Raw genomic sequence first — 25941 nt, forward strand, 5'->3', positions numbered from 1 at the left:
GCAGGCCTGACCCTGCCTTTTGGCCAAAAAAGTCTGATCAGGGCAGGACCAGATGAGTAATGTTTGTGGTGGTGCAAATCCCTGGTGACCCGTTCTGAGCAGCTGCAGTTCCTAGTTATTGGAAAACTCAGGTTTTGACCAAGACAACAGCTGGGGTCTGGCAGGTTAGTAATAATACAACAAATTAGCATCATCAGCTTGACAATGGCAACAGCTTTAAATGTTGACGAAGAAATTTTAAATTCTTTATTCCAGTTTTGCTTGTTGGCTAAAGGCAGAAAAAGTTGGCAATAAAATAAATCTTCTGAATACAATTCACTGTTCAGTGTATGTTGCTCAGGAGTAGCACAGTAGAATTAATTGGTACTATTCGTATTTTAGTGATGAAGCAACTGTTTCTTTTTTCTCCCTAGGTTTGTCCAGGCCAGGGAATTTTGTTCCTTTTGTAAGTTTTTCTCCCAGAGTAACATGATATGCTTTATAGAGATGCCTCCGTGGGGATTTTACTGCACTCCCGAGATAGACGATAAAATATAAGGCAAATCCAGCTGTGAAAATAAGCCCCCTAGCCTATTGTTTTAAAACTGATCTACTCCAAAATGTTTAATAATTGAGAGGATTGTGCAACATTATTTTTTACCAATTTATTGATTTCAGATATTCTCCTGGTCAAATGTGAATGCTTCTGGTGTTTCAGTTTAAAATACTATATTTCATAAACTTACAGCAACGGTATCAAATAGAAAAAAAGTGATGGATATGAGAAAGTATGTAGACAAGATGGTATTTTTCAGGTCAGATGAAAAATAAATTTCCATACTTTGGATATTATGCCTGAGGTTTCATAATATTTTCATTTGGTCACCTTCTGTGTGTACAGATACAAAAGCAGGATAGAAATTTTATTTAAAAAATAAGTTTGGTTTTTTTTAAGGTCATATTTTATATTTCATGGTTTGTTTTTTTTTTTTCTTTTCCCAACCATGGTCATATTTTCCTTTTTGTTGAGCTATCACAAGTGATCTGAGTGCTATGAGCAGTGTAATGACTCCACCACTACTTCTACAGCAACAGTTACACTAATGTTCTTGAAAGGATAGCATGCATCACATAGCTGTGAGAGGAAAAGATGATCTACTGTGCATTGACAAACAGAACCAAGAAGAGTGTAGCCTGCACCACTTTTAAAATAAGAGGTAGAGGATAGATGGGGGATGCAGAAGATAGATGCCTTTCATATATGTTTTTAGTTTTTCTGGTTATTCTGTGATAACTGAATAAATGCTTCTAGACGTTGCCACTAAGATGATACATCAAATTACATGCTCAGTGGCAGTTTGCCACTGCCAGGGGCACTACTGAATATCTAATCTGATGCAGGGTTAGAGGCAGTATTTTCTTTACTAACAGATGCATCTATAAAGTTCTCTAAATTTTAGTATTATGCATTTTGCAGTTGGTAACAAAAAATAGTACTGCTACTACACAGAAACAATGTTGAACAATGTTTTGCTCGGCCTTATTAACAAGAGTATTAATACATGTTTTTTGTAATGTTATGTTTTACTTGGACTGCATCTTGTGCAATTGAATCTACAACTGGAGCAGGGGAACTATAAATATTTGTAATTGGTCTCCTTTGGCTACCCAGAGTTACTGTACTAGATGTACATATTAAATTCCTCTTTGTTTTCTTTTCCTTGTGTTAGTTCTATGCTAATCCATCCTTTTGTGATATTTTGGAGAGATTTTTAACCACTTTTCACAGATAACTACTTTAAAGCTTAAATGATATGTGCACCTGTGCAAACTAAATCATCATACTTCATTTAGAGCTAGTTCAAGAGGAGGACAAATCTACTAGTCAGTGCCTCAGCTTCTTCTCTGTTGCTAGAACTTGTCTACAATTTCTCAGGATTCCCAGCCTGGTTTGTCAGTGTGCTCCAGAACTATCTTGAAACAAGCTTCAGAAATCCCATGACACTTTATGTGGGATATGTTTATGCTGATAATTGCACAGTAACAACTGTATGACTGTGTATGAAGTTATTTTTATTTTCCTTCAGATTTTCAGCCTCTCTTCAGTGATACTTCTGTGAAAACAGTTCAGTGATGCCACCATTCACTCCCACAGCATTGCATTGCATTGCATTGCATCATTAAATTAATTACAGTTGACCACGGACTAAATACTGCTCACAACTGAACAGCCCTGCATAGGCAGGTCTTGAAATCCCGGAGAGCCAAAATTAACTCTGAATCTGTACTTGGATCATTCATAGGCAGCTCGTTGCAAGATCAGTCATAAATTGTGCCTGAGTGACACTTTCAGTAGTTTCAGCATTTGAACAAAAGCAGGGAATGTTGTTTACATACTGAAACTGAGATATACTGCTGCTTTCACTCAAACCTGCTGAATATGTCAGTATTTTATGTGTTGTGTGTAGCAGTGTGTACTGGTAAGATTAATAGTAAGGAAAACAGTAATCCTGGAATAGAGTAGTTTCTGTTCTTAAGGAGTATTAGTTAGGCCAAAGAAATTTAAGTAAAATATAAAACCTGTTGGTTACTCTTCGCAGTTAAACATTGATCTCAAGTACATAACAGATGTGTTGTATTTGAAAAATGTTACTTCTTTTAGTGTACAGACTAGCAGATTAGTGACAAGCTTTGATACTCATGTGCTGAAAAAGGAAAAACAAAGGCAAAACTTATAGCCAGACAATTACAGATTAAGTAGGTGCTTAAAATAAAATTTATACCAATTTATGAATTCTGTAAGCCATGTAAGTAGTGAAGAGAGAAAACACTTTCCATGTTTTAATGACATTTTTATGTTAAGTGCTTTTAAATAATTTTTTTTGGAATTTGGGTAGTTCTGATTCCTTGTCTTTTATTATTGCTAACTATATTTATTAAATGCTTGAGTCTAGTTAGCTTCTAATAACTATATGAGGAGATAATCTTGAATAAGATAATAATATGTATTTTAAAAGTTTTTATTTGGTATTTTAGAGGAGTCTGAATCAAGCATGCAGCTTTTTTGACAGAAATAATCTGTTCTGTAAGACAGTAGCAGTTGGTCATTGCCTACTTATAAAAATATTCTAAGTTTAAAAGGCTAATTGTTAAAAAAAAAAAAAAAGCAGCGAAATCCTGGTAATAAAATAATTAACCTGACTTTAGCCTTCTACATATAGAGGTTTTTGCATCCTGATACATTAATGACTTATTTGATCAATCTGACTGAAATAACTGAGAATGTCTGATTTGCTTTTATATTCTTCCTTTCTTCATTGAATTGTGGAATTTTTCACCATAGATTCATCACAATATTCAACAGCCACTTCATGTGACAGACTTCCAAGAAAAGAAAAACAAACAACAAACCCAAAAAAAACATAAAAATAAGTGAATGGCAGTAAAGATAATAACTCTCTTCATTTGTTACACAATTTTTTCTGATCTACTACTATTGTCTTTTAACACAAAGGCCATTTTACAGGTGGAAAATGGAGGCATTTAAATCCACATTGTGAAATGTAGCCACAAATGTCACATTTCTCTGTGCTAGGATGTCTCTCCTCAGAATTCTATTTTTAATTTTTTTTTAATTGCTGTCATAGCACAAAATGAACCTAAATGGAAAACAAACTGTCCCTCCTGACAGTGGGCCTGAAGAAGTCTCTGATGGGTACCAGAATGGGACATGTGGATTTGCTGGTTCCTACTGAGTGGTTTGGCCTTTAGAACTTCCTCAAGAGCTCATGGAAAAATGATGTCAGAAGGGGAAATGGAATTTTTTTTTCTCCAGAACAAATCTATTTTTATTAACAAAAATGTAATTGAGGCTTCATCATGGTTTCCACTCAGAGTTTCTGGTTTAAATGTTCATTACCCTGTAAAGGCTTAGTGCTCTTTAGGTAAGCAATTCCCAGGCTTTTCTAATGCCTGAGAATGGCTATTTTGGTATTTGAATTAATGCAGTTTTCTGAGGGAGAGGGAACACAGGGAAGGAAGACAGTGACCTTTTAATATTTTTTTTTAAATTTAAGCAAAACTTTATGTCAAATGTTGAAGCTTGAACTTAGTAAGGATATGCTGCTGAAGTGTTTCAGGTCTGACCATTACACAAACTTTGAAAAGTGCTTAATGTGCAGGATTCCCTTTGAAGAATTATTAGGTGTATCAAGTGAGTAGCTAGAGAGGGTCTGCTGCTTACATGTTTCAATAACCTTGTGTTTTCCTGTATCACATCTCATGATCAGTCATTCAAGAAGGATAACATTATGCTAGCACGGTCTACAATTGCATTACCTTTTTGATTAGTTATTTGAGGTCTTACAGAAAAAAAGTTGTGTACATGTAAATATTCTGGGTTTTTTTTAAACCAATTTGACTAAATGCAGATGAGATTCTCTCTAGTGGAGCTCTGTCTGGAAATTAAAACTCGTTTTGCTAATCATTCATTTGAATATTTGAGGTACTGTTAAGTTGGCAGTTGTTGTGATGGTTTGGTTTTTTGGGTGTCTGCTCCCTTCTCCCCTTCTTCCAAAGGCAAGTGTACTTTATTTTACCATTTCTGAAACAAATTGAGCTATTTATCTGTAAATCTGGTCTTTGGAGTTTGCAAATGTTTTGATAAACTTGTCTTGAACAGTGCAACTTGCAATTAACAGAAAAAGGCTTTTTCTGACCCAAGTAATCTTCCAAATTGTCAGTTGGGAATCTAATTTCAAGTTAATGAGTTGAAAATAATTTCATGTCTCCCAGAAGACTTGAAAATACTGGATCCTCCTGCTGACTGTAGAGTTTGTTTTTCATTCACTGTGTTTTAAGTGCTTCTGCCCTCTCTGTGCAAGGCCTCTGACTACTTCAAGGAGAGGATTTTTTACAAACTATAGCGGGAGTGGAGCCAAATAGCTACATTATTTTAATTAAATAATGTTGCAGCTTTTAATTTTAAATGCTAATTGAAAGGCTTTTTCCTTACTTGAGCAAAGCCTGAAAGGGTTATTGCTTTCCTCTAACAGCTGCTCACATCACTGCTACCTAGAAGATGGACAATTGCATTCCTTTTGCTGATTTAAATTCTTCCAATGCTGCCAGTTGCAGCAGAGTGACCCAACTGTGAATATTGACAGCATGTGACATCAGAAATTACTATGTTCGTTTTAATTAATTTCTTTGTAATGTAGTTTTTCTTTTTCCTTTAATGAGGAAACTTCACTTGAGCTCTTGTTTTACATTTTGAATAATTATTTAAAAAGCATTCCTTCTCAGTTTCTTGTATTCTATTGGCAATATTTTCCAAGAAGTGTGGGCCAGTTGTGTTTCTGTATGGTACTGTGGATTAAAACATCATGATTTAAATCTGTGGATCAGAGCAGAAAATTTTTTGGTATTTAAAATGTATGATTTTGGGGTTTGGGGACTGAACATTGGGGTAAAGGTAAAAATATGATATGACTAAGTGGGGAACATGTGAGTTTGAGGCTGTATTTATCTATTACACAAAAATATGAGTAAAAGAAATTGTGGCCTCAAGAATGTGGCTTCTGTGGTTGTGTTGCTACACTGTGATTTATTTCAGACACTGGAACAGCACTGCTGTCAAAGTGGACTCCAACTTTGTATTTACCAAAGCTAAATTTGTTTAATTATCCTGTTAATGACAAAACATCCACAAATGCACATCCACAAAATAGTAATATATAGAAATTATTTTTTTTGCTCTTTTATGCTGATGGTGATTTTAATTTCTATACCTTATTCGTTTTTGCAAGCATTATCAGTAATGGGCCATAGAATTGATTAATAGAAGACCTTAAGAATGCAAACTGAAGCATGACTGGTGGCAAATACAGACTAGGTAAAAGTATAACTTTATGCACATTTCTCTTAATTATTAAAATGCATAAAAACACCTACATTTTTATTTAGATATAATCTTTGTTTCTTAATATATGCTGCAGGTGATATTTTTTTGTATGCAAGTGGGAACATTTGTGTAGGAGAAGGTTGATTAAAAGGAGTCTAAAAAGACTCTAAGTGTAGCTAAGCACATATGTTAGTACTTAATAAACTTAGATATGTGTAACAAGCAGCTTTCCATTCCTTGCTGGGGGCTAGAGTCAGCCTTGACTTGGAATTGAAAGTTATTACTGATCCTCAGTTATTATTGATAAGCTCAAACTGAGCTATTTTGAATAAAGCACAGAGTTTTCAGTACCTGTGTTGCATTAACTTTTTAGGCCTGGGAAGGACAGAGTTTACAGCTTGGCTGAAGGTAAAAGCTGTTTGTGCATTCTAAGGATCTGGCCTTTGCTCGTACTACATCAGTTAAATCTACTTGCCTCTTAAAATTCTTCTATTGTCTGTGTTCTCTGTTGTATTGATAGAACTCTGAAGGCAGGATTCAGAGATGGTTTTTCTGTGGCTCCTTAAATCATTTCATGAGGATGATGAGCCCTTTCAAACGAGTGAATTTTTAGAATTTGGCAGAAAATACGCTGTATGATATTTGAGCTGTATTTACAAACAGTTATCTTTGGTGTGTTTGATTTGATTCACCATTATATGTGTAAAAATGCCTGCACACAGTAGAAATACAGCTATCTCTCTTAGTTCCTCAGTGTTCCAAACATTGAAATCCATGCCAACCCATGGCTAAACCCACATGGAGCTACTAAGTTGTATGTTTTCTTTACCCCCTTTTACCAGCTTCTTCTGTTGTCAGTTTTCCCACTTTTTCCCGAGTACCCAAGCTCTGTTTGCCCCTTATAATAGGCAGAAAAAGATCTATCTGTAAAGGGCTGTGTCTTGATGGATGAATGAGTTGGCATGTGAAGACCAGCTTGAAGCACCATTAAATGTTTATAGAAACTTTTGGGGGCTCCTTGGGTCTTGCCAGCTGCATGACTGTGGACCCTTAGAGGGAGAGGCCAAACGAATTACTGGCATCTCTCTCCCATATTGACTCCATGCACGTTTGTCCTCACCAGACCTGCAATCTGAGTAGTTACACGCTACTTTCTCAGGGCTGGCAACACATTTGAAAGGATCATCTAGCCACTCTTCAAATGTTCCCAGCTACAGATGCTTGTGGCTTGCCTTGAAATCCTTCCGAATAAACCACAGACATTTGAGCCTGGGGTTACTACTTGGAACATGCATGACAAATCTGTTGATTTCTTCTACCTAATTGTCATTCAACTTAAACAAACAACCCACAAACCAAAGGCAAACCACCAGAATGTCATGTCTGAAAGGCTAGGGTTATTTAGTTTTATTGTGGCTGGAAGATTGACACCTCTCAAAGCCTTGTGCAGGCAAAACCCTACTTACTGTCTGTCTGGAGAAGCAGAGTGGCAGTGCTGCAGTGCAAGGGGACCCATTCTGTTCAGAGAAAAATCCTTGCAGTCATCCTTTTGGATTACCTGTCCCTGCCTGATTCACGAGGAAGGGCCTGAATAAGAAACAAAACCAGAGGGAATCCGAATGTTTACTCTAAAGGCCAGGCTGCTTTTGAAACAAAAAATCTCTGGTATTACTGCAGAACTACAGTGTTGCACTTTTGTGGCTAGTTTCACTAGGCACAGTTCTTAAATTTCCTATTTAAAAATACTTTTAAAAGCTTGCAAGATTTCTTATTTTAAAGCTTGTAGATGAAGACTCATCTTTGCACAACAATATTGATCCCTTTCACTATTTCAGTGCTGCTGTAGACATTTGTGTGTGGGAGTAACTTAAAATTTCTAAGGTATGCGAATATGCCTGCTGAAGTCAGTAGTACTTAAAATTGGACATGTTTGCAGGTTTTGACTTCTAGGCTTCAGCACAGAAAATATTTTCTGAGCAAAAATTTTATTCTGTAGGCATAATCTCATATGTTGCTCCACTCAAAAATTGGAGTCTACTGGAAAATTTGCTGACAGGTTTATGAACAAACCAAAGCCTTTTCTGGTGTACTAGGTCCGGGAATGTTCATGTACCTGTGTCAGTGAGACGCAGAGGTGAGTGTTCTAGTGTTCTGGGTAAATCTTAAACTCTCAGTCCAGAGAGCACTATGAGCAGTATAATCCCTGCTTGTTTTTCAGAAAAGTTAAATGAGTGAATTTTAACATTGCACTTTGCCTCTGAAGTGAGCAGCCCAGTCTTTTTAATTATGATGGTGTTATCACCTGTGTGCATCCAGTAAGGTATTGGGTGACATGCTGTAGTTGTACTGGGGCTTCAGGACAAAGGCTTATAAATAAAACTGGCAAAACAAAAACCAACCAAACAAACAAAAAAACCCATGGAGAACTCCAAGGAATCAGGTAGAACAAATGTTCCTGCATAATGAAAATAATTGATAAAATTAGTAGAGGACCAATAATAGAGTTGCTTTACTAATGCTAAATAGTTTGTTATTCTCTCTCTGCATAGGGAATGTTTATGTCTAGAGACTTCTCTTTGAGAGTTCATTGTTTTCTCTGTCATTGTATTTTATATATCTAGGAAAGAAATGAGATTAAAAAGTAACAAGTTGAAACAGAACTTTGTGGCCTTTGACTGCAAATGGCTACAGTTCTCAGGGAGGATATAAGCATCTTTTTCAGTGTGCTGCATCAGCTTTGGTTGTCCTGGCAGTTTTCCCTGAAGGGGAATGTTGGCTGGCAGCATGTGAGACAAAGTGCCAACAAACAAGGCCAGATCTCATCAGCTGTGCTGAGCTGAGGTTGTGAACACTGCCCAGGCAAAGGAAGCAGGCTGGGAATGCTCTGGTTGAGCACTATGGTTGCTAGCCAGAGTCTACTTGATTCTCCTCCTTGCACCCTCCCCCCACAGCATTTTAGTATGCACAAGGTCTAAATTTCCAGAAAAAAATAATTTTGACATGCATTATAAAATCAGATAATATAGTGTGTATATCTGGAATTGCTTCTGTTACTTGACAGTGGTGAAGTAATGCCAGCATTGTTTGTTTTAGAAGAGATTTCATTTAGGTGAAAAAAAAAAGAGTTACCAGAAGGCTAAACAGCTAATGATTTTGGTATGAGTGCTCTTTGGGTCATTTGTCTTGAAGCAAGATATTTAGTTTGGATTTTTAACTTTATAAGCTGTATTTCTCTTGAGAAAATAAGAACGGGTGTTAAAATAATCTGCAATTTCATTTCAATTAGAACTAAAAATGCTAGTCAAAATTATGAATGTGTCTATGATGTTTTCTTGAAAGTAACCTGTTCAGGTAATTATACTGAATTCAGTGAAGAAATGACCATTTTGTCTGAATAGTGATGAACAGATGATCACATAATCAAGATGTACATTATAGCATGCTTAATTCCCTATACTAATGTCCTGTGGGACAGTCTTACTAGTTTGATGAAGATCAAAACACATAATTATATAGATACTACTGAATCTACATAAAAGACTTTCTTTTATTTAAAGATTTGAGATTTGGTTGTGTTCTTTTTTTTCCCGTGGGCATTCATGCTGTCAGAGTTGTTAACATACTAGCACAGTAGACTCTTTTCTGCTACTTCTGTAGTAGTGCTCATGATGGAATGAAAGAAGAGTAAAACACTCAGTAATTCTATATCTTAGATGTTCTTACATAACTGGTATTTAAAATCAACATAAAATTTTTTAAAGTACAACTTGGTCATAATAGACTCAAATGACCTTCTGTACACAAATAATTTTGTCATTCTTTTTTGTTTACTCCTCTTTAGGAGTTTGATTTGCCAAAGCTAACCAAAATCTCTTCAGGTAAAAATGAAGACCTAGAAGACCCCAAATCTACATCAGTTTTAAAGAGAACATGTCCTTATATTTCATTATCTTTATAAATTTTAAACATATTCTATGGATTTTTGAGATTTTATTTGCCCAAGTGCATACCTTTTGTGCTATGATCTTTTGAGGGACCTCATGCCAAGGAGTATTTAGAGAAATTTCATATGGTTAAGGAAACAATTTCCTCCTTCAGTCTGTGCTGAATCATTTTTCTAGCTGTGGACATGTCTTATCTCTGGATAAGATAACAATTTGTGCTATATGGGATTGTTAACTCTCTTGTGGCACTTCATTAGCTGTGATATGTTAATCCTTTGGTTTTGCAATTTTAGCTCTCTTAATTCTTTTACTTCTGACTAACATAGTATGTGCAATTTTGGTTTCCAAATGTTTTCATACATAAAGCTGTTGAACAGAATCGCATCAGAATGTCAAAAGAAGCAGCGTTGCCTTAATGTCTGGTGGGGTTTCTCTATCAAGACAGGAGAGTTTGGGGATCGCTTTATCCATCTCACATGGAGTTTGGAAGTGTTAATTTCAAATTTCACCAGTTGTTTGCGCAGGAGATTGAAAACTGGAGAAAATGGTCAGGGAAAGTAAAGGAATGAATAGAAGTATGGCAAGGTAGATTTTTTAATTAGAGCATTTTTAGTGGACACAGTTGAGATCAAGGCGACACTTATAAACAGGATATTCAACGTGCATAGGGTACCAACAAATGTCCTTCCTTTTGCTAATCACAAATGTGATTATCTTTAGGCATGTGAAAAGCTCCTATTGGCCAAGCTCCTTGGCTTCATTGTACTAAATATTTTAGTAGAAATAGCATGTATAAAAAATTGAACAAGATTGTGCAAGGAGCACCAGGTGGTTCATTCTTAAAGGCCTGTGTTGTTTCCACAGGACGTGATCAGTGGGGGAGAGTCTTAAGGGAACATGAAAATGGTCATTGAATTAATTTGGTGTAGCTTTGTACTTTTGTTATAAGACAAACAAATCACGTTTGTTATTTGAAGAAAGACATACTGGAATAGTACACAGTGTATATACTCTCTGTGTAGGGCCTGTGACCTAATTTAATTATGCAAAAAATTTACTTAATTGTTTAAAGAAACAGCTGACAAAACATTGTCATGTAACTGAGATGTAAGCACCTAAATTGACTTGTATAAAATTACTAGGTATTGTATATTTGCACTGAGATTTTAACACTTATCTTGTTCCAAAAAAATGAAAAAAAAAACAAACAAAAAAAAACCAACAAAAAAAAAAAAAAGGCGGAAGTAGAGAGGGAAAATGAAGAGGCAAATGAAGATACAAAAGAGGCAAAATGAAGATACAAAGTAGACCTTTTTTTACACTCAAGCAAATGTAATGGGAATGATAGTGTCTTCAGAGATGATGCACATTATTTTTTCATGTGTGTGTGTCTGTTTTTCTTGGCTAATGAAGCATCACATCCAGTGTTTATGTTTTTGTGTCATAGATCTGTAGCTACACTTACAATTCATTTGTCAGTTGTGTTTTCAAATTAAAGTAGAAAGAGTCAAAAATCACACACTCTGAGAAACGTAACTTCTATAAGCCATGGGCCTCATGTGATCCCACATGGAGTGATCTTTGATAACTACCAATAGCTTCTATATTTATCATTTGACTCAAGGGGGACCAGTATACTCTTCAAGCCACCAATTCAGTATCCCAGTCACTATGCACAGGCCTTTGAGATGAGTGCAATGGTGGCTTCCAACTGCAGAAATTCATCCATAAAAGTTAGGATGCAGAACAGTGTCTGCAGATGATGCTTCTCTTCAGACTTCTCATTTATTTTTCTCTTTCTCTGTCTCCTAAGTCTGATAAAGCAACAATCTGTCTGACCAAAATAAAGTAACAGATAAGAAAATAAAAATATGAACAAAAAATTATATTGTGGCAATTTTGTAGATTTTCATAGCAAAGCAGTGGTTATGTGTTTAACTCTATAGACAATTTTTTAAATGATAGGACCCTTGGTCGTAAATTTTTGTTGTGTTTTATATAGGAATACATTATTGGTATTTTCCTAAAAAGTAGATTGTATTTGGAGAAGAAAGGGTATTAGTACCAGAACTGCCCCTTCAGATAGTGATTGTCCCACTGACTACACAGTACTGAGGTTCACTAAGTTGACACAACATGAGAAATGAAACTTGAATTATGGCTGGATGCAGCAAAATGTTGCAATTTTTGATTATGCAGTTTATGAAAACAGTGTTTTGAAGTAATGAGATAGAACTTTCATTAGAGTGAGCAGACAGCCTGCCCAGTCCTGGTTCTTAGCCACTAGGTCTTCCCAGAGCTCTGCTGAATCCTTAGCAAGCAAGGTTTCTGTGCAAGCACTGAGCCTTTTTTTTTTTCTCCTCTACTGATGTTAGTCTGGTCACTGCAGTATAAGACAAAATGTTTTTGTATGAAAATACCTGGAAATAATTATAAAGATTGCTCAAGGGTGCAAACCTACTAATTTCCACAGATAATTTAACAGCTTTTTGTGTTCTCCTGTAATTTATATCTTGTGATGCATCTTTAGAGGTAGAATAGGTTAAGGAAATTAATCTGAAGGAGGTGACTTTTTCTTTTGCTGTCTGATTCATACACATTGTGTAGGAAGCATAGGGTAAGACAAATAATATTTTTCTGAGTAATTATATTAATTTTTCAGTTGGAATGAACCTTGGAAAGCAGATGCTTCACTTGAGGATTATCTTCTGTAGTGAATGTTTTTCTAAATACTAAATACAAAGGATCATTTGTGCAATCGAGTTTTAAGCTTGGAGTTGTGCTGTGCCATAAGGCTCATTTGGTCCTGAGAATAATTTGCTATAATAAATAGCAAAAGCTGTTAAGTCCTGCTGAAGCTGTGCATTTGGGGAAATAATCTGGGCTCTTTAAATCTTGTTTGCAATAAGAAACTGCACCTGTTCATAGGTTTTCTGGAGGACATGCTTACCTTGATAAGCTTTTTCAGGAGTATATCGTATTCCTCATTTCTCTGGCAGCCCTTCTATCAGTTGTATGTGAAAGGGAGCATTGTCCCTCCAACACACACATTATTCTGCCTTTTCTGAACCTGGATCAGGAGAAGTTCCTTTCTTCTGCGAGTGTGTGGGGAAAGCAGGAGAAATTTCTATTGGGATTTTCTGCAACCATACACAGCGCAGTAGGCCAGAGTATAATCAAGGCTCTGTCCTGCAGTCCAGCCTGGCTCACCAGTCCTGTTTGACATCCTCCCTCCCAGTTATACACACCTTCCTTCCTTCCTTCCCTTTTTTTTTTTTTTCTCTTTTCTTTTCGTGCTGCAGAGGTTGAAGTGCCAGACCCTGCAAACTGATAAGATAAGAACCACATGGTGTGTGCCATAAGCCGAGGGTCCCTACTGGGCCCACTGACGCACGCAGTCCTCCCCTGATGTCAAACAGCTGATAAGTAGCACCTTGGCTCCAATCCCAAACCTCTGTGCCAAGAGAGGAAAAAAAAAGCCCTTTGTCTGGAAAAGGCAGCTCTGCTGAGATATTTTTTTAACATCTTGCTGCTTTTCTTGAATTCAGGCCAGAGTTCTGTCTGTTTAAACTATTCAGTTTTATTCCTGAATTGTTTGGCAAGAATAGATGTCCGCTCAAAAAAGTGTGTTTAATTCATCATGCACGATGCATATTTGACTGTACTTGCAGCGTCAGACGCACAATACAGCGTGCAGTTTTATAGAGTGTGATAACCAAGCCCATTCTACAGTACTGCTTAAAGCTATACAAAGCTTACTTTTCAAGAATCTAGTATCAGATCATGAAGCAGAGCAACAGCAAAAAATTACAAATGTAAGACTACATTAATGATTAAAAATAAAGGGGTTGGTTGTCAGAATGCTTCCATAATAAGCATAAAACAGTAGTCTTTGAAGTCCTTGAACTTCTATTGGTTTTGTTCATCTCTGTAGTTCTTATTGCTTGATTTTCTGTGTTAAACTGTAGGTTTAGTACTTCAGATTTTGAAAGATATGCCCCTGCTTTAGAAGAATTTCATTTTCTCCTGTTAATTTTCTTAACAAAATAACTTCGTGCCGAATACTGCAGGATGTTAAAACCTTTAGAAATAATATGAGGTCATGAGCTTACATTACTTCAAAGCTTATGTGTAATATTTTTAAGATAGGAAATTGTGTTTCATAGTCATATGCTTAGTTATGTATATTTATTCAAGCCTGTTGTTTGTTCATCTATATAGATGTTTCAAAATTTGTGTTGCTATTTGGAATTTCTAGATGTGTGTCCAATTTTTCTACACTTCAGTGTTCTTGCAGATGTATTTATAGGAATATACAGTCATGGTTTTATTTCACACTGCTGTAAAGCTAAATCCGAAACAGACATGCCAAGATAACCCAATTAATCACAGGTCTGAAGGACCTGAGTAGCCACTGCAGCAGCTACTGTTGTTGGAGCCCCCATGAGGCTGCTAGCCTTTGAAGTGTTGCAGCTGTCATGAAGCGGTGGCAGGATGGCACTAACATGGTTATCCTGGGCTAATAATTCCAATCCTTATCCAAAGCTTTTTTTGGAAAGCTACTTGGTTTTAGGAAATACCTCATAACTCTTTTGGAGGTCTACTTTTAATGTTACCTGAACCAAAGGAGATATATCTGTCTGTTATGAAGCACAAGGATGATGCTAAGTTTAATGCATCGTTTTTAGTGACGATAAAGTGAACATCAGTGTATGTGTTGTATTTGCCTTCTTACAAGTATTATTAAAATATTTAGACTCACTTTGGGCTACTTTGTGTATAAACCCATATATCTTACTTGTCATCCATTTGCAGAATTTTATCTATTTATCATAGGAGCAAAAGTTAGTTTGTGTGTGTGTGTCTGTAAGGGTTTAAAATGCCAAACATGAAGGTCCACTGAAAAGCAGCTTTTCACAGTCGCATAGGATTATGCTAATGCTCAGTGCTGCTCAAAGTACTGTTTTGAGTATCTGAAAGTGTAATTTTTCTTGGGACTGACACTCTGCTGGCTATATAGCCATTGCTTGCAAAATTCAGCTGGATTTCCAGTCAGGAAGAGCTTGCAGGATTTGTGCTGGAGTGGCTCTGAGTTGGATTGGATGCACAGCATCAAGTGTACAGGGCCAGGCTGGATGGGACTTTGAGCAAACTGCTCTGGTGAAAGGTATTCCCATGGCAGAGGAGTTGGAACTCGATGATCTTTAATCTCCCTTCTAACCCAAACCATTCTATGATTGTAAAAGACTGTATTGCTTCTCAAGCATGTAGTTGTTTTAAGAGCTACCTAAATCATCCTGAAATTATCCATTATGTACTTTTTGACTGCATATGAAGTCAGAATGAATGGAGTGTGGTTTAAATGAAGTACAACTGACATTTCAGGGAATTATTACTAGAAACAAATGATGCGGTGAATTTCATTAATGCACCATACTTTTCTACCATATGATAGTGTTTTGTTTTCTGATTGTATGCAAGGGTTTCCCTTGGCTCTCTTCCATGTCTTAGTCTGGTTATTGCATACTTAATTCTCAAGATAAAATCTACTAAATGTGCTTTGTGAATCTTCATGGAAAAGAAAGGAGAGGTATTCCCATCATTCTCTGCTACTGGCTTCTAGAGACCATATTCACTCTCGAACGCTTTTAAATAGAATATATTATGTTCAGTAACCATTAACAACAAAAATAAAATGAAAAGAGATCCAGATATTGTACACATACCTGTATGGTTTCAAAATCATTACATTTATAAAAAGCTTTTCTCTGAAAAATCTTTGCTTACACTTTGCAAGAGAAACTACAGATAGATACTGTAATAATAAAGACCAAATTTCATCAGCTGACTTCAGCAGGATGATGTTTCACCCTAGGGATTCAAGAATAATTTTCCTGAGATAATTTTAGAAAGAATTGCAATTATTATTTTGAAGTCAAAAACATTTCACAAATCCTCAGTGGAAGCTATCATACATAGTATTAATTTCCTATGTAATGTGACTCTAAATAGTTTATATTCATGAAATGTTAATGTTTATAAAATACAAAATAGCTTAAATTATAATTTTATCAGTTAGCATCATTTTAATAATGGCATGAAAAGATAATTGTGTTTTAATGTAATTGTATAATTTTTGTCCTTTAGCAATTTGGAGGCTGAAATGGATTTCATTATTCTCAGCAGCATGATCTCACTGTCTTTAAGGAAAGCACCAGGCTATGTATGCTTCTTTGCTTTTGCTACAATGGTTTTTGAATTACTTATATTAGTTAAAATTAATGAAATAATTTTCTTCTGAGTAAAATTAAAAGAGATCCTGAATCTTACTGATCAAATCCCCTTTACAATAACTCAGTTTTTTTTTATTTTAAGACAGGTTTTTTTTTGTGAAGAGTAGTCTAGCTATATATTTGTGCCATTCTAGATGTTTTAAAATCTGTATGCAGGACATACAACATGACATGAGAGGAGGAGGATGAAAGTTATGTAATGCAGAGTAACTGAAAAAAACGTACCACTTAATAAAATAATCAGAAATGGCGAGATGTAAAATGAGTTCTAGCTTGTGTAAAACAGCCCCCAAGATGTTCCTTAAAAAAAGCCTAGCTATTTGAGCCACAGGGAAGTTGTAAATGAAGTTGAAATGTGAGCTTAAGGCTGATCTAATGACTGTAAGATGGTAAGCTATGACTGAAGACTTAACACAGTTATATTTAAAGTTGTGAGTATGAAAATTTCTGGAAGTTAGTTACAGCCTAAGCAGCAGTATTTGATGAATTTTTTCTTGAATTCTTTGTTCAAGGCTTTAGTTCTCTGGGGCTGTCCTCTCCCTCCCAGCCAGTATGGTATTTGGGCTGCCTGCTGCTGCTTCTTTCTCCCAGACCCAGCAGGCATGCTTGCACCCATGCCTGGCTGTGCTGTATTGCTGTCCTGGGCAGAGAAGAGCTGCTTTCTGTGAGGCAATGAGTTTGCAGTGTGGTAACATTGCTTGGGAACAAGATGTGCATTTTCCCTCCGTGCCCTTCTGTGCTTCCTCTGTGTCTCTGAGAGCCTCTCCCAAGTTCTCATCTTTGATGATTCAGAAGGGATACCAATAATAGGCATCCATCATTACTGTGTCTTGTATGTAGTAGTGGTTTCTAATGATAAACTGAATATTTCTCATGCTTTTTTTATCTCCTCCTTCCTTCTCTTATACTACTTCAGGCTTTTCTGCTTCTTGGTTAGGGAGCTGCTGTAGTGAGCTATAGAACTCTATCTCAACTTTAATGCTGTTCTATGCATTAGCACAGATAAAACAGAGAGATCTCACTGAAATAATGCTGAGTTTACAAAGTGAACCATGTAACTCAAAGAATAATTTTCTCTTGAACTTAACGGCACATACAAACCTCCTCTTGGGCTGCATTTATCTCACATCTTTCATGGAAGATGGTGTCAAACATGACTGTCCATGTAAATGCCAAATCAGAAATAGGTAGATATAAATAATGCAGAATCAGATATGGGGATAGTAGTGGGTAGCACAATGAGTAAGTCAAAGTATGACACAAGTCTTAATAACAGAAATACTACAGTTGAAATGCGGAAAAGCAATTTCCATCTCTTCAGCACTGGTGAGGCTGTAGCCAAAATAACACATATGTTGAAAGACAAATCTCTGTGGTAAGAATGAATTAGAATTCAGAGGAAAGCAACAGACTTGTAGGCGACTAAGGAAACACAGTAAATTTTGATCCATCTAAAATAGAGAAGATGGATTGAACAGAGCAATGTAGAACATAGGCATCAGTTTGAGATAACTTAGTACATGAAGCAAGACAGTTGTTTTCTGTAGGACATCATGGTATCCCAAGAGAAAACCTCGGGGAGATATTAAGGAATAAGAAATACTTTGACAGTTACCCAATATAAGCTGGGAAGCTTTCTACCACAGACTTTTAAGAACAACTTTCAAATTATATCTAAGAAGGGGTGCACTTAAAAAGACTTGATCTTGTTTCAAGATCAAAGAAAAGAAAGAAAGAAACTTAAAGATTCTCTCATATTCTGTGTTTCTCTGCTTTTTATTGTGTAATTGGGTCTTTTTTTTTAATAACCTCTATCATGTAAATTTGAATGTATAAATATAAGGATTTAAATCCAGAAGCTTTGTAACAGTGAAAATTACACTTTGTTTATGCTAATTAAAAAAAAAAAAAAGATAACAGACAATTAGTGAGTGACTTGCATTTAAGCCCTTTAGTCTTTCCCCTGAATCTTGGCAACAATTAGGAAAATGCAAGATTTATGAGATTTTAGAAATCTCCTTCTTTTTCTTTCACAGAGAACAATAGTTTAAAGCTGTCTTTCGCAGCTCTTTTATTCCTTCCAAAACATAATTTGGTATGAGAACACTAGCTGTTAAAGTCATATAATTAAGCAGTTTTGTTTGCTTTTACTTTCTGCTCTTTATAAAGTGTCTTCCAAAATCCATTAGAAGGCACCTATAATCTAGGAGAGGGCAAGAATTTGCGCAGTATTTGCTTAAATGTTACCTCAGATAGAGACCTATTGTTTAGAGAAGGGACAAAATATTCCTGATGTGTACGTAGTCTAAAGGCAACTGAAAGGTCAGTATCTCTGGCCCCAGCTGTAGAAAAATGCAAGATGAAGACAGCAAGGAACCAGGACAGAAGAAGCAAAGTTTTGGACAAAGAGATTTGGTGAATATTTGAGTTTCTGAATATGAGAGAATTTGATTATGGCAAGCCTGGAAACCAACATGTAATTTCCAAACTGTTACCCTGACAGTGGCTGTAGGAAGTCTGTGCTGGAGGTGACAGAGGAGGGGTGGGAGTGGAGGGAGAAGAGAGGTGATAAAAGCTTAAATAGTTTGGCAGCAAAATATAGCCACAGTGTTCAAGCTTTGTGAAAAAATCTGTGCATTTAATGCAGCATATGGGGAATTATAGAAGTCTGGACAGGAAATAATTTAGGTGTGAGTAAAGGTGTACTGAGGAAGCCTGACATAAGGGATACTGTAGTGTGCATTTGTGGTGCATTATTGTTTCTATTCTAATACAAAATGATGGCTGTAAATGTAAAACACAAGCTTTAGAGAGAACAGGTATGTTTTGGATATGATCTTGGTGAAAATGGCAGATAGGCCACCACTGCTTATAATGCAACTGTTCAAGATAATATTCAACATTTTAGCAAAAGGGTTGATGTTTTCAGATGGTCAGTGTTTCATGGAGAGCTTAGGCTAAGTTGCAGCAGATGAATCACAAAGTCCCAGAATACAATGAGTTGGAAGGGACTCACAAGGATTATCAAGTCCTATTCCTGGCCCTTCACAGGACCATCCCCAGAAGTTACACTGTTTCCCAGAGTATTGTCCAAATGTTACTTGATCTCTCAGGCTTGGTGCTGTGACCACTTCAGTGGGGAGCCTGAACCAGTGCCCAACCTCCCTGTGGTTGAAGAATCTTTGCTCATTATCCAAACTAAACTTCTGCTGACACAACTTCAGGCCATTCCCTTGGGTCCTGTCACTGGTCACCACAAAGCAGACATCAGTGCCTGCCCCTCCTCTTCCCCTCACGAGGAAGTTGTAGCTATAATGAGGTCTCCCCTCAGTCTCCTCCAGGCTGAACAGACCAAGTGACATCACCTCCTCCTCATATGGATTCTTCTCGAGGCCCTTGATCATCCTTGTTGCCCTCCTTCAGACACTCTCTAACAGTTCAATGTCTTTTTTTACATTGTGTCACCCGACACTGCCCCCAGCACTGGAGGTGAGGCTGCCCCAGCTCAGAGCAGAGCAGGACAATCCCCTCCCTTGCCTGGCTGTTGATGCTGTGCCTGATGCCCCCCAGGATAGGGTTGGCCCTCCTGGCTGCCAGGACACTGCTGACTCTTGTTCAACTCGCCATCAACCAGGACTCCCAGGTCCCTTTCTGTGGCACTGCTCTCCAGCATCTCATTCCCTAGCCTGTCCATACATCAGGGTTGTCCCATCCCAGGTACAGAATCTGTCACTTTCCCTTTTTGAACTTCATACAGTTGGTGATTGCCCAACTCTCTGATTTGTCGAGGTCTCTGCAGGGTCTCCCTGCCCTCAAGTGACTCAACAGCTCCTCCCAGTTCTGTATCCTCTGTGAACTTGCTCTGTATCCCTTCCAGTTCTATGTCCAAGTCATTTATAAAGATATTGAAGAGCATAGGGCTGAGAATGGAGCCCAGTGGAACCCCCCTAGTGACAGGTTCCCAGCCTGATGTCACCCCATTCATGTAACCCTTTGTGCCTGGCCTGTGAGCCAGTTTCACACACATCCCATGACATGTTTGTCCAGCCGTGGCCTTGAAATTTTGTCCAGGAGGATTCTGTGAGAGACAGTATCAAAACCTTTACTGAAATCCAAAAAGATTACATGAGCTGGCTTCCCCTGATCACCTATGTGGTCTATCTTGTCATAAAAGGAGATCAGGAGATAAGGAAGATTTTCTACTCATGAAGATGTGCTAAATGTGCAGTTCTATCCTGGCTGGTTTTTTTTTTTTTTTCCAGTGTCTGGCAAAATATGTTCTTTCTTCCTAAGTATTGAAGAAAATACCTTAAAAGAAAAAGGAGTAATAGGAGGTTTCAGTTCAAAAGATGGGCTCTTACAATTAAAAGCAGGCAGGCTAAAACTTCATGGACTGAAGGAATGCAGCATGTGGATTAGAAGAAAGCATTGATGGGACAGTTGTTGCCTAGAGCCTCTAGCTGTTGTTTTGCACTGCCTGCACATCAAACAAAAGTTTCAGACACCCTTGATTTATATTCATTTAAACTGACAATTTTCCTTGTATCACTTGAAAGCCACAATGTTATTACAACATTTTATTTTAACTTGGTTTGAATTATCCAAATATGCAAATTCTTTCTTTCCACTAAGTGGTAGGATTTACAAAACAACTGAAGCATATTGGGTAACTGTCATAGAAATGAATGCTGCTATGGCTTCTACAGCAGCACTATATCTCATTTTAAAAGCTTAGTAATCCACCTGCCAGCTTTTTGTGAGGGTATACTCTCTGCACATTTGACTTGTTGTCCTTTTGAATGTTTTCAAGTTCCAAATTAAATTCCTGTTATTGCTGTGCTACCTATGTTTGTGAAAAGCATTGGGATACTTTCTAGTGATTATGACATCTGTGAGAAGAACTCCTTTTTTGTAGAAGCAGTGACATTTCCCTCTAGTGTAAGTTATTTGAATAATATTCCTTTATCTCATCGAAGAGGCTCTTTCACTAAGAATGTATACCTTCTGCAGGTATACAGTTTAATAGGATTTCTGAATGAATTCCTGAATTTAGATATAATTAGGATTTTTTCCGTGTCTATTTAATACAATACAGTTTTAGAAATATCCACAGAATCATTGCAGTATTTCAAATTGCATTGATTTGGCTAGCCTTATGTCTGCTTTTTAGGGTGAACTGGAAAGTATGAAAACTTGTTGCTGTTCTCAGAGTTTATAGTTGATCTGAAAAATCATTGGGGTCTCAGTATTTCAATTGCTCTGTTTTTTTGATAAGTATAACTGAAAAAGGTGGCTGTAGATTCAGGATATGGCAACATTACAATTAACTTCCACTGAATTCAACAGAAGTTAATGGCAAAGCTTTGCACTTCTGAAAATAAGATTAATTAGATGAAGGTCTTAAAATGTAAGGCCCTTCACAAACCATTTAAACCTATATTCCTTTAGTGAGAGATACTTATTTTCATGTAACTGTATTATTGAGATTTTTTTGTCCATACTGATAATTTGATCAGTATTGAGCCCTCAGGATAGATTGCTCTGTGTATAGTAATATGGTAAGGAGAAGAAAATGACCATCAGAAACTGTTCCTCTCTCTGTTGTCAGCAGCAGCATCTTTAAATGGATGGAGATAGGTGCTTACAAGCAGCCAACATTTTAACTATACAAACTGTTTGGGAATGTGGAAGACAGACAGTACTTCAGATGATTAAAAGGACCTGACAAAAATCGCATTTGAAAATGTTTATGCAGGGTAGGTACTGCAAAGTCATTGTGCACACAAGTATTAACACTGTTAGATCTTTTCGTAGGAGTTGTAAATAACATACAAGGTTTTCAGTAAGAGACATCAATTTTTTTTTTTATTTTGAAATATTTATTTTGTATGTGTTTATAGCTATAACATTAAGACTAAAATACTGACCTGAGTTAATCTTTAAGTGTCAGGAATACTATGACATATTAAAGCTCTTTGAATTTATAACATATAATGAGGTAGTAATTTAGACTCCTCCAAACTTAGAGGAAAAAAAGTACAAAAAATCATTTAACTTCTCTTTTTCTTTTAAATTATCATAAAATTGATATTCTTGAGTGTCTGTGGGTTTAATTAATTAATGTTTTTAGTACCTGGGGTGATACTTCAATAGAAAGCAATTTGCTGTGTAAACATAACAAAAACTGTATTTATTTATGTTAAAGACAGGTCTTTGCTTTGTTTTCAAATAACAAGGTAGTGACTGTGGGCCCTAAAATACAAGTTTACCCAGTGCTATTTACAGCTTAATAGAGTTCAATTATAAGAAATTTGGGAGGACAAAATTTTAAGAACTAGTTATTTTTTATGGCAAGATCCATGTTGTTTAAGAACTAGTGACATTAAAGAGCATACAAACCTCTGTATCACTGTTTTTTCCTATCTTCAGAGGCAATCTGTTTTTTGCAAATAAAAGCTGAGGGTGTTTTGAAGATTCTATTTCTAATAATCCAGCCATTACACTGCTATTAATTTCAGCATCATTGTTCTGAACTAGAAGACAACTTCCAGCATCAAGGCACCATGACATGGCTTGTTTTCTTGTGAGTGCATATGGTGCATCTTTAATTTTTTCTTTTAATTAATCAGTACATTTTTTCTAATTTCATGATGCTACTTTAAAGAAACCAAGACATATGAAAACAAGGTAAAATCAGTGTTATATTGGGCATAAGATTAGTGTGTATCTTTTGGTGCAGTTCCTTCACTGTTCTAGTTGGGTGGAAAGAAGAATTTCACTTTTCGTGACACAACAAAAGTGCTGCTATTTGGGTGAGGTTTCTCCTCTGAGCAAAACAGTCAGTGCCACGTTTTAGTACAATGAATTCAGCTGTTCATCTGCTTCCTGATGCTCCCCAAGGCAAGTTGTGTATGTGCCTACTATCTCATCTCAGTTCTCTGAGTTGGGAACTCTTCCAATTGTTCATTCACTTGCCATTATTTAACCATCACACTGGCTACAATATTTCCATTCCTTTGTTCATCTTCAACTGACCGTACAAGTATGTGCTGTGCTTATGTACTACATTATAACCGTAGCTGTAATATTTCAGCTAATATTTTTGCTTAATAATTCAGATGTAATAACCTTTTTGCATTTTTATAGAATAAACACATAAATCTATAAAATTCTTAAATGTTATATTAGTTTGGCAAGTGTAATTATGTATCCTTAGTAGTAGGGAGAAGTTATGGTAGATTTCTATCAATTTAATTAAAGCTCCATCAAGGGAATAGTTGTTCTAGCATGTATACGGAATGATTGCACACTAGATCTTTGTACAGGAACTTTTTGAAGTAGTGCCCTTCTACAGTGGATTTCTCTTTTTGTGGGTGGTGAAGGGGATCCCTGGATCCTGATAACAAAGTAGTAATATTTTATCTCTGGCTTTGCAATCTTTACCAGTGTAACTGCGGAACATCTTTCCAGCATGGCCATTATATTTCTCTTAGGGAAGTGGAAAGCATAAGTCCTTAACTGATACAACAGTTTAGTAGCATTTGCTTCTACATGTTAAAAACAAAGCCCAATTAAAAAAATGTGCATGTGAATGGATGTGAGTTGTTCTAGGAGATGTACTTAAACCAAAGCAAACCACCCCCTTATTGTTATCACTCACTGTATAGTAAAATTTCACTGTGCTGGAACCAGAAGTAGTTTTTTGAGAACAAACTTGGATCAGGGTCTACCCCTGTTGCCAGCTGAGTGCTGTGGTCTCTGTGCTGGAATACTGTTGATCATTCTGCTTCTGGCTTCATCACTTCTCAGTATCTGTAACACCTGTGACCTGCTGCAGAGGCTTCCGTCCCTCCTTCGCCTGCCTCCAGCCAGAGCTCCTCGCTGCCTGCTGGCTAAGGCACTCTGCAGGGATTAAAAAGTTGTTGGTTCAAAGAACTTTGGCCATGGAGGGTAAAGTAACACACATTTTCCCTTCTTTGCAGGTGTTCCTGCTGCTGGGCAGTTGTATAAAATATCGTGTTTGGTGGTTCCTTTTGGCCTGTGTTAGCAATATACTGATCACATCCAGAGTTACAGACTCTCTTGGATGTTTAGGCACCCCTTTGCACCCCTCTGGTCACAGAAGCAATGACAGTGTACCTTGAGGTTTTTCGTGCTGTGTTTCTTTGATTTAGAGGAAATTAAGAAAGTTCAGAATATGTTGTAGATGAATGCTCTGAGCATGAAGGAAAATGAAGCCCATATATGTTTTTCCTGAATACTAGAGGAGAAAATGTTTTTCTCAGTTTGAATAGCAGGAGATATGCTCATCCCATCTATATACATTCCCAGATAAATCTAAAGAAGTCTCTTAGCAGTTGATCTCTCACCAAGGTGTGGTATTTTCTTTATCTGTTGTGTTTTTTTTTTTTTTTTTTTTTTAATGAAGGTAATCATGCAGCAGAAGCTCATTGAGTTGCTATGTTGTATGTATGACAACTTGAAATAATGAACTATTGGCCATTATTGTTTTAAATTATTTTTTAAAGTCAAATACATCACACATCATGTCAGGAGGAAGCAGAATATCACTCTGATAGCTTAGGTTTATAGCTTTTGCTTAACTAAAACTTTTCTTATGGAGATACTTAAATTCCAGATGATTTTTTTTGATTTTGTCACTCTGTAAAAGGTGTGTGCTATATATATATATATTTTATGAACATTTAGAACATAGTTCCTCTGGGACAAAGAAAATGCTGATTAATACAATAGATTTTTAGGACAGCATTTTGAGCTCTTATTATCTTCTAAAAAAACCCCAAAAAGTCAAATTCCCCCTACCCCCCAAAACTCCACCAAGCTCCAGGTATTTCATTCACCTTTTGTAGCAATTGTAAGTCTAGAAAGTATCCTCTACATGCTTCATAGTTGATATGAGGTTGATACTCATTGTCAGAGGCCTTTAATGTCAAAATGGATTTAATGTTAACTGGAGAGCTCCAACAAATAAAATGTACTAATTTCTTTAACTGTTTCAAAAGATATCCTGTGCTTTTCCACTTCTATGCTTAACAGCAAAATTAAATCAACTAAGAATTAATGTTACCTAGCAAGTATTGAACTGTATGGAAAATTATATTCTTCTTTAAATTCTTTATACAAGAAAATTATTTTTTACACCAGTAAACCCATAGATTTCTTATATGTTGCATCTGATATTTGGGATTTAGTCGTCCAAAAAAGTTCTTCTTATAGGCAGGTTTGGAGGGTTTTTTTGATGTTATACTGTTCTTTTTCTGAAGAAAAGCTGCAAATATGAATCCAGTTTTCTAATATTTTATTTTTAAATTATGTTTTTTGCAAATGTATTGACTATAGCTTTAAAAGATCCTAATTAAACACATAAATGCTCAATGAGGGATGGTTATGCAAAAAAAAAAAAAAGGTTTTGAATAGCAGTTTTGACTCCACTTTGTCTGTCTCTCTTTGGTGGTATTTCAGATTGATTAGGTAGCCTTCTTGGGTTGAAAAGCACTGCTTGATTTCACTGTATTTTTTCTTTGCCTTACTCTAAGGAAGCTCATGTTACTTGTAAAGTATTTTGCTCAGTGGTTTTTCAAATAAATCAATTAGCAAGGTTTAGCTCATTCCCGTGCTCCTAGTAAGGAAAATTAAAGAAAGAAGCACATGTCTGCATATTGCATAATAGAGGAATTTTGAGTGGCATAGAGATATGGGCTCTCATCACGCACTTGTACGTTCTGGAAAATGCAGCTTTGTTGAAATGAAAGTACAAACATGTTAGTTCTAATAGAAAGATTATGAGGAAATCAGTTTACAT

At 36.4% G+C, this 25941-nt stretch overlaps 1 protein-coding gene across 2 annotated transcripts in view; it reads left to right on the plus strand.

Moving 5' to 3' along the window:
• PDE10A (phosphodiesterase 10A) overlaps window positions 1-25941 on the plus strand; it is a 164917-nt gene that overhangs the window by 33558 nt on the left and 105418 nt on the right. Inside the window, exon 3 of one of the 2 annotated variants that reach the window (XM_053939368.1) lies at window positions 15407-15415. The exons of the other annotated variant lie outside the window; for it this stretch is intronic. Coding sequence (XP_053795343.1) covers window positions 15407-15415 — 9 coding nt within the window. The remainder of the gene's footprint in view (window positions 1-15406; window positions 15416-25941) is intronic. 2 annotated transcript variants of the gene reach the window in all.

Source organism: Vidua chalybeata, chromosome 3, assembly GCF_026979565.1.
Source record: "Vidua chalybeata isolate OUT-0048 chromosome 3, bVidCha1 merged haplotype, whole genome shotgun sequence".
In the NCBI taxonomy this organism is placed as follows: domain Eukaryota; kingdom Metazoa; phylum Chordata; class Aves; order Passeriformes; family Viduidae; genus Vidua; species Vidua chalybeata.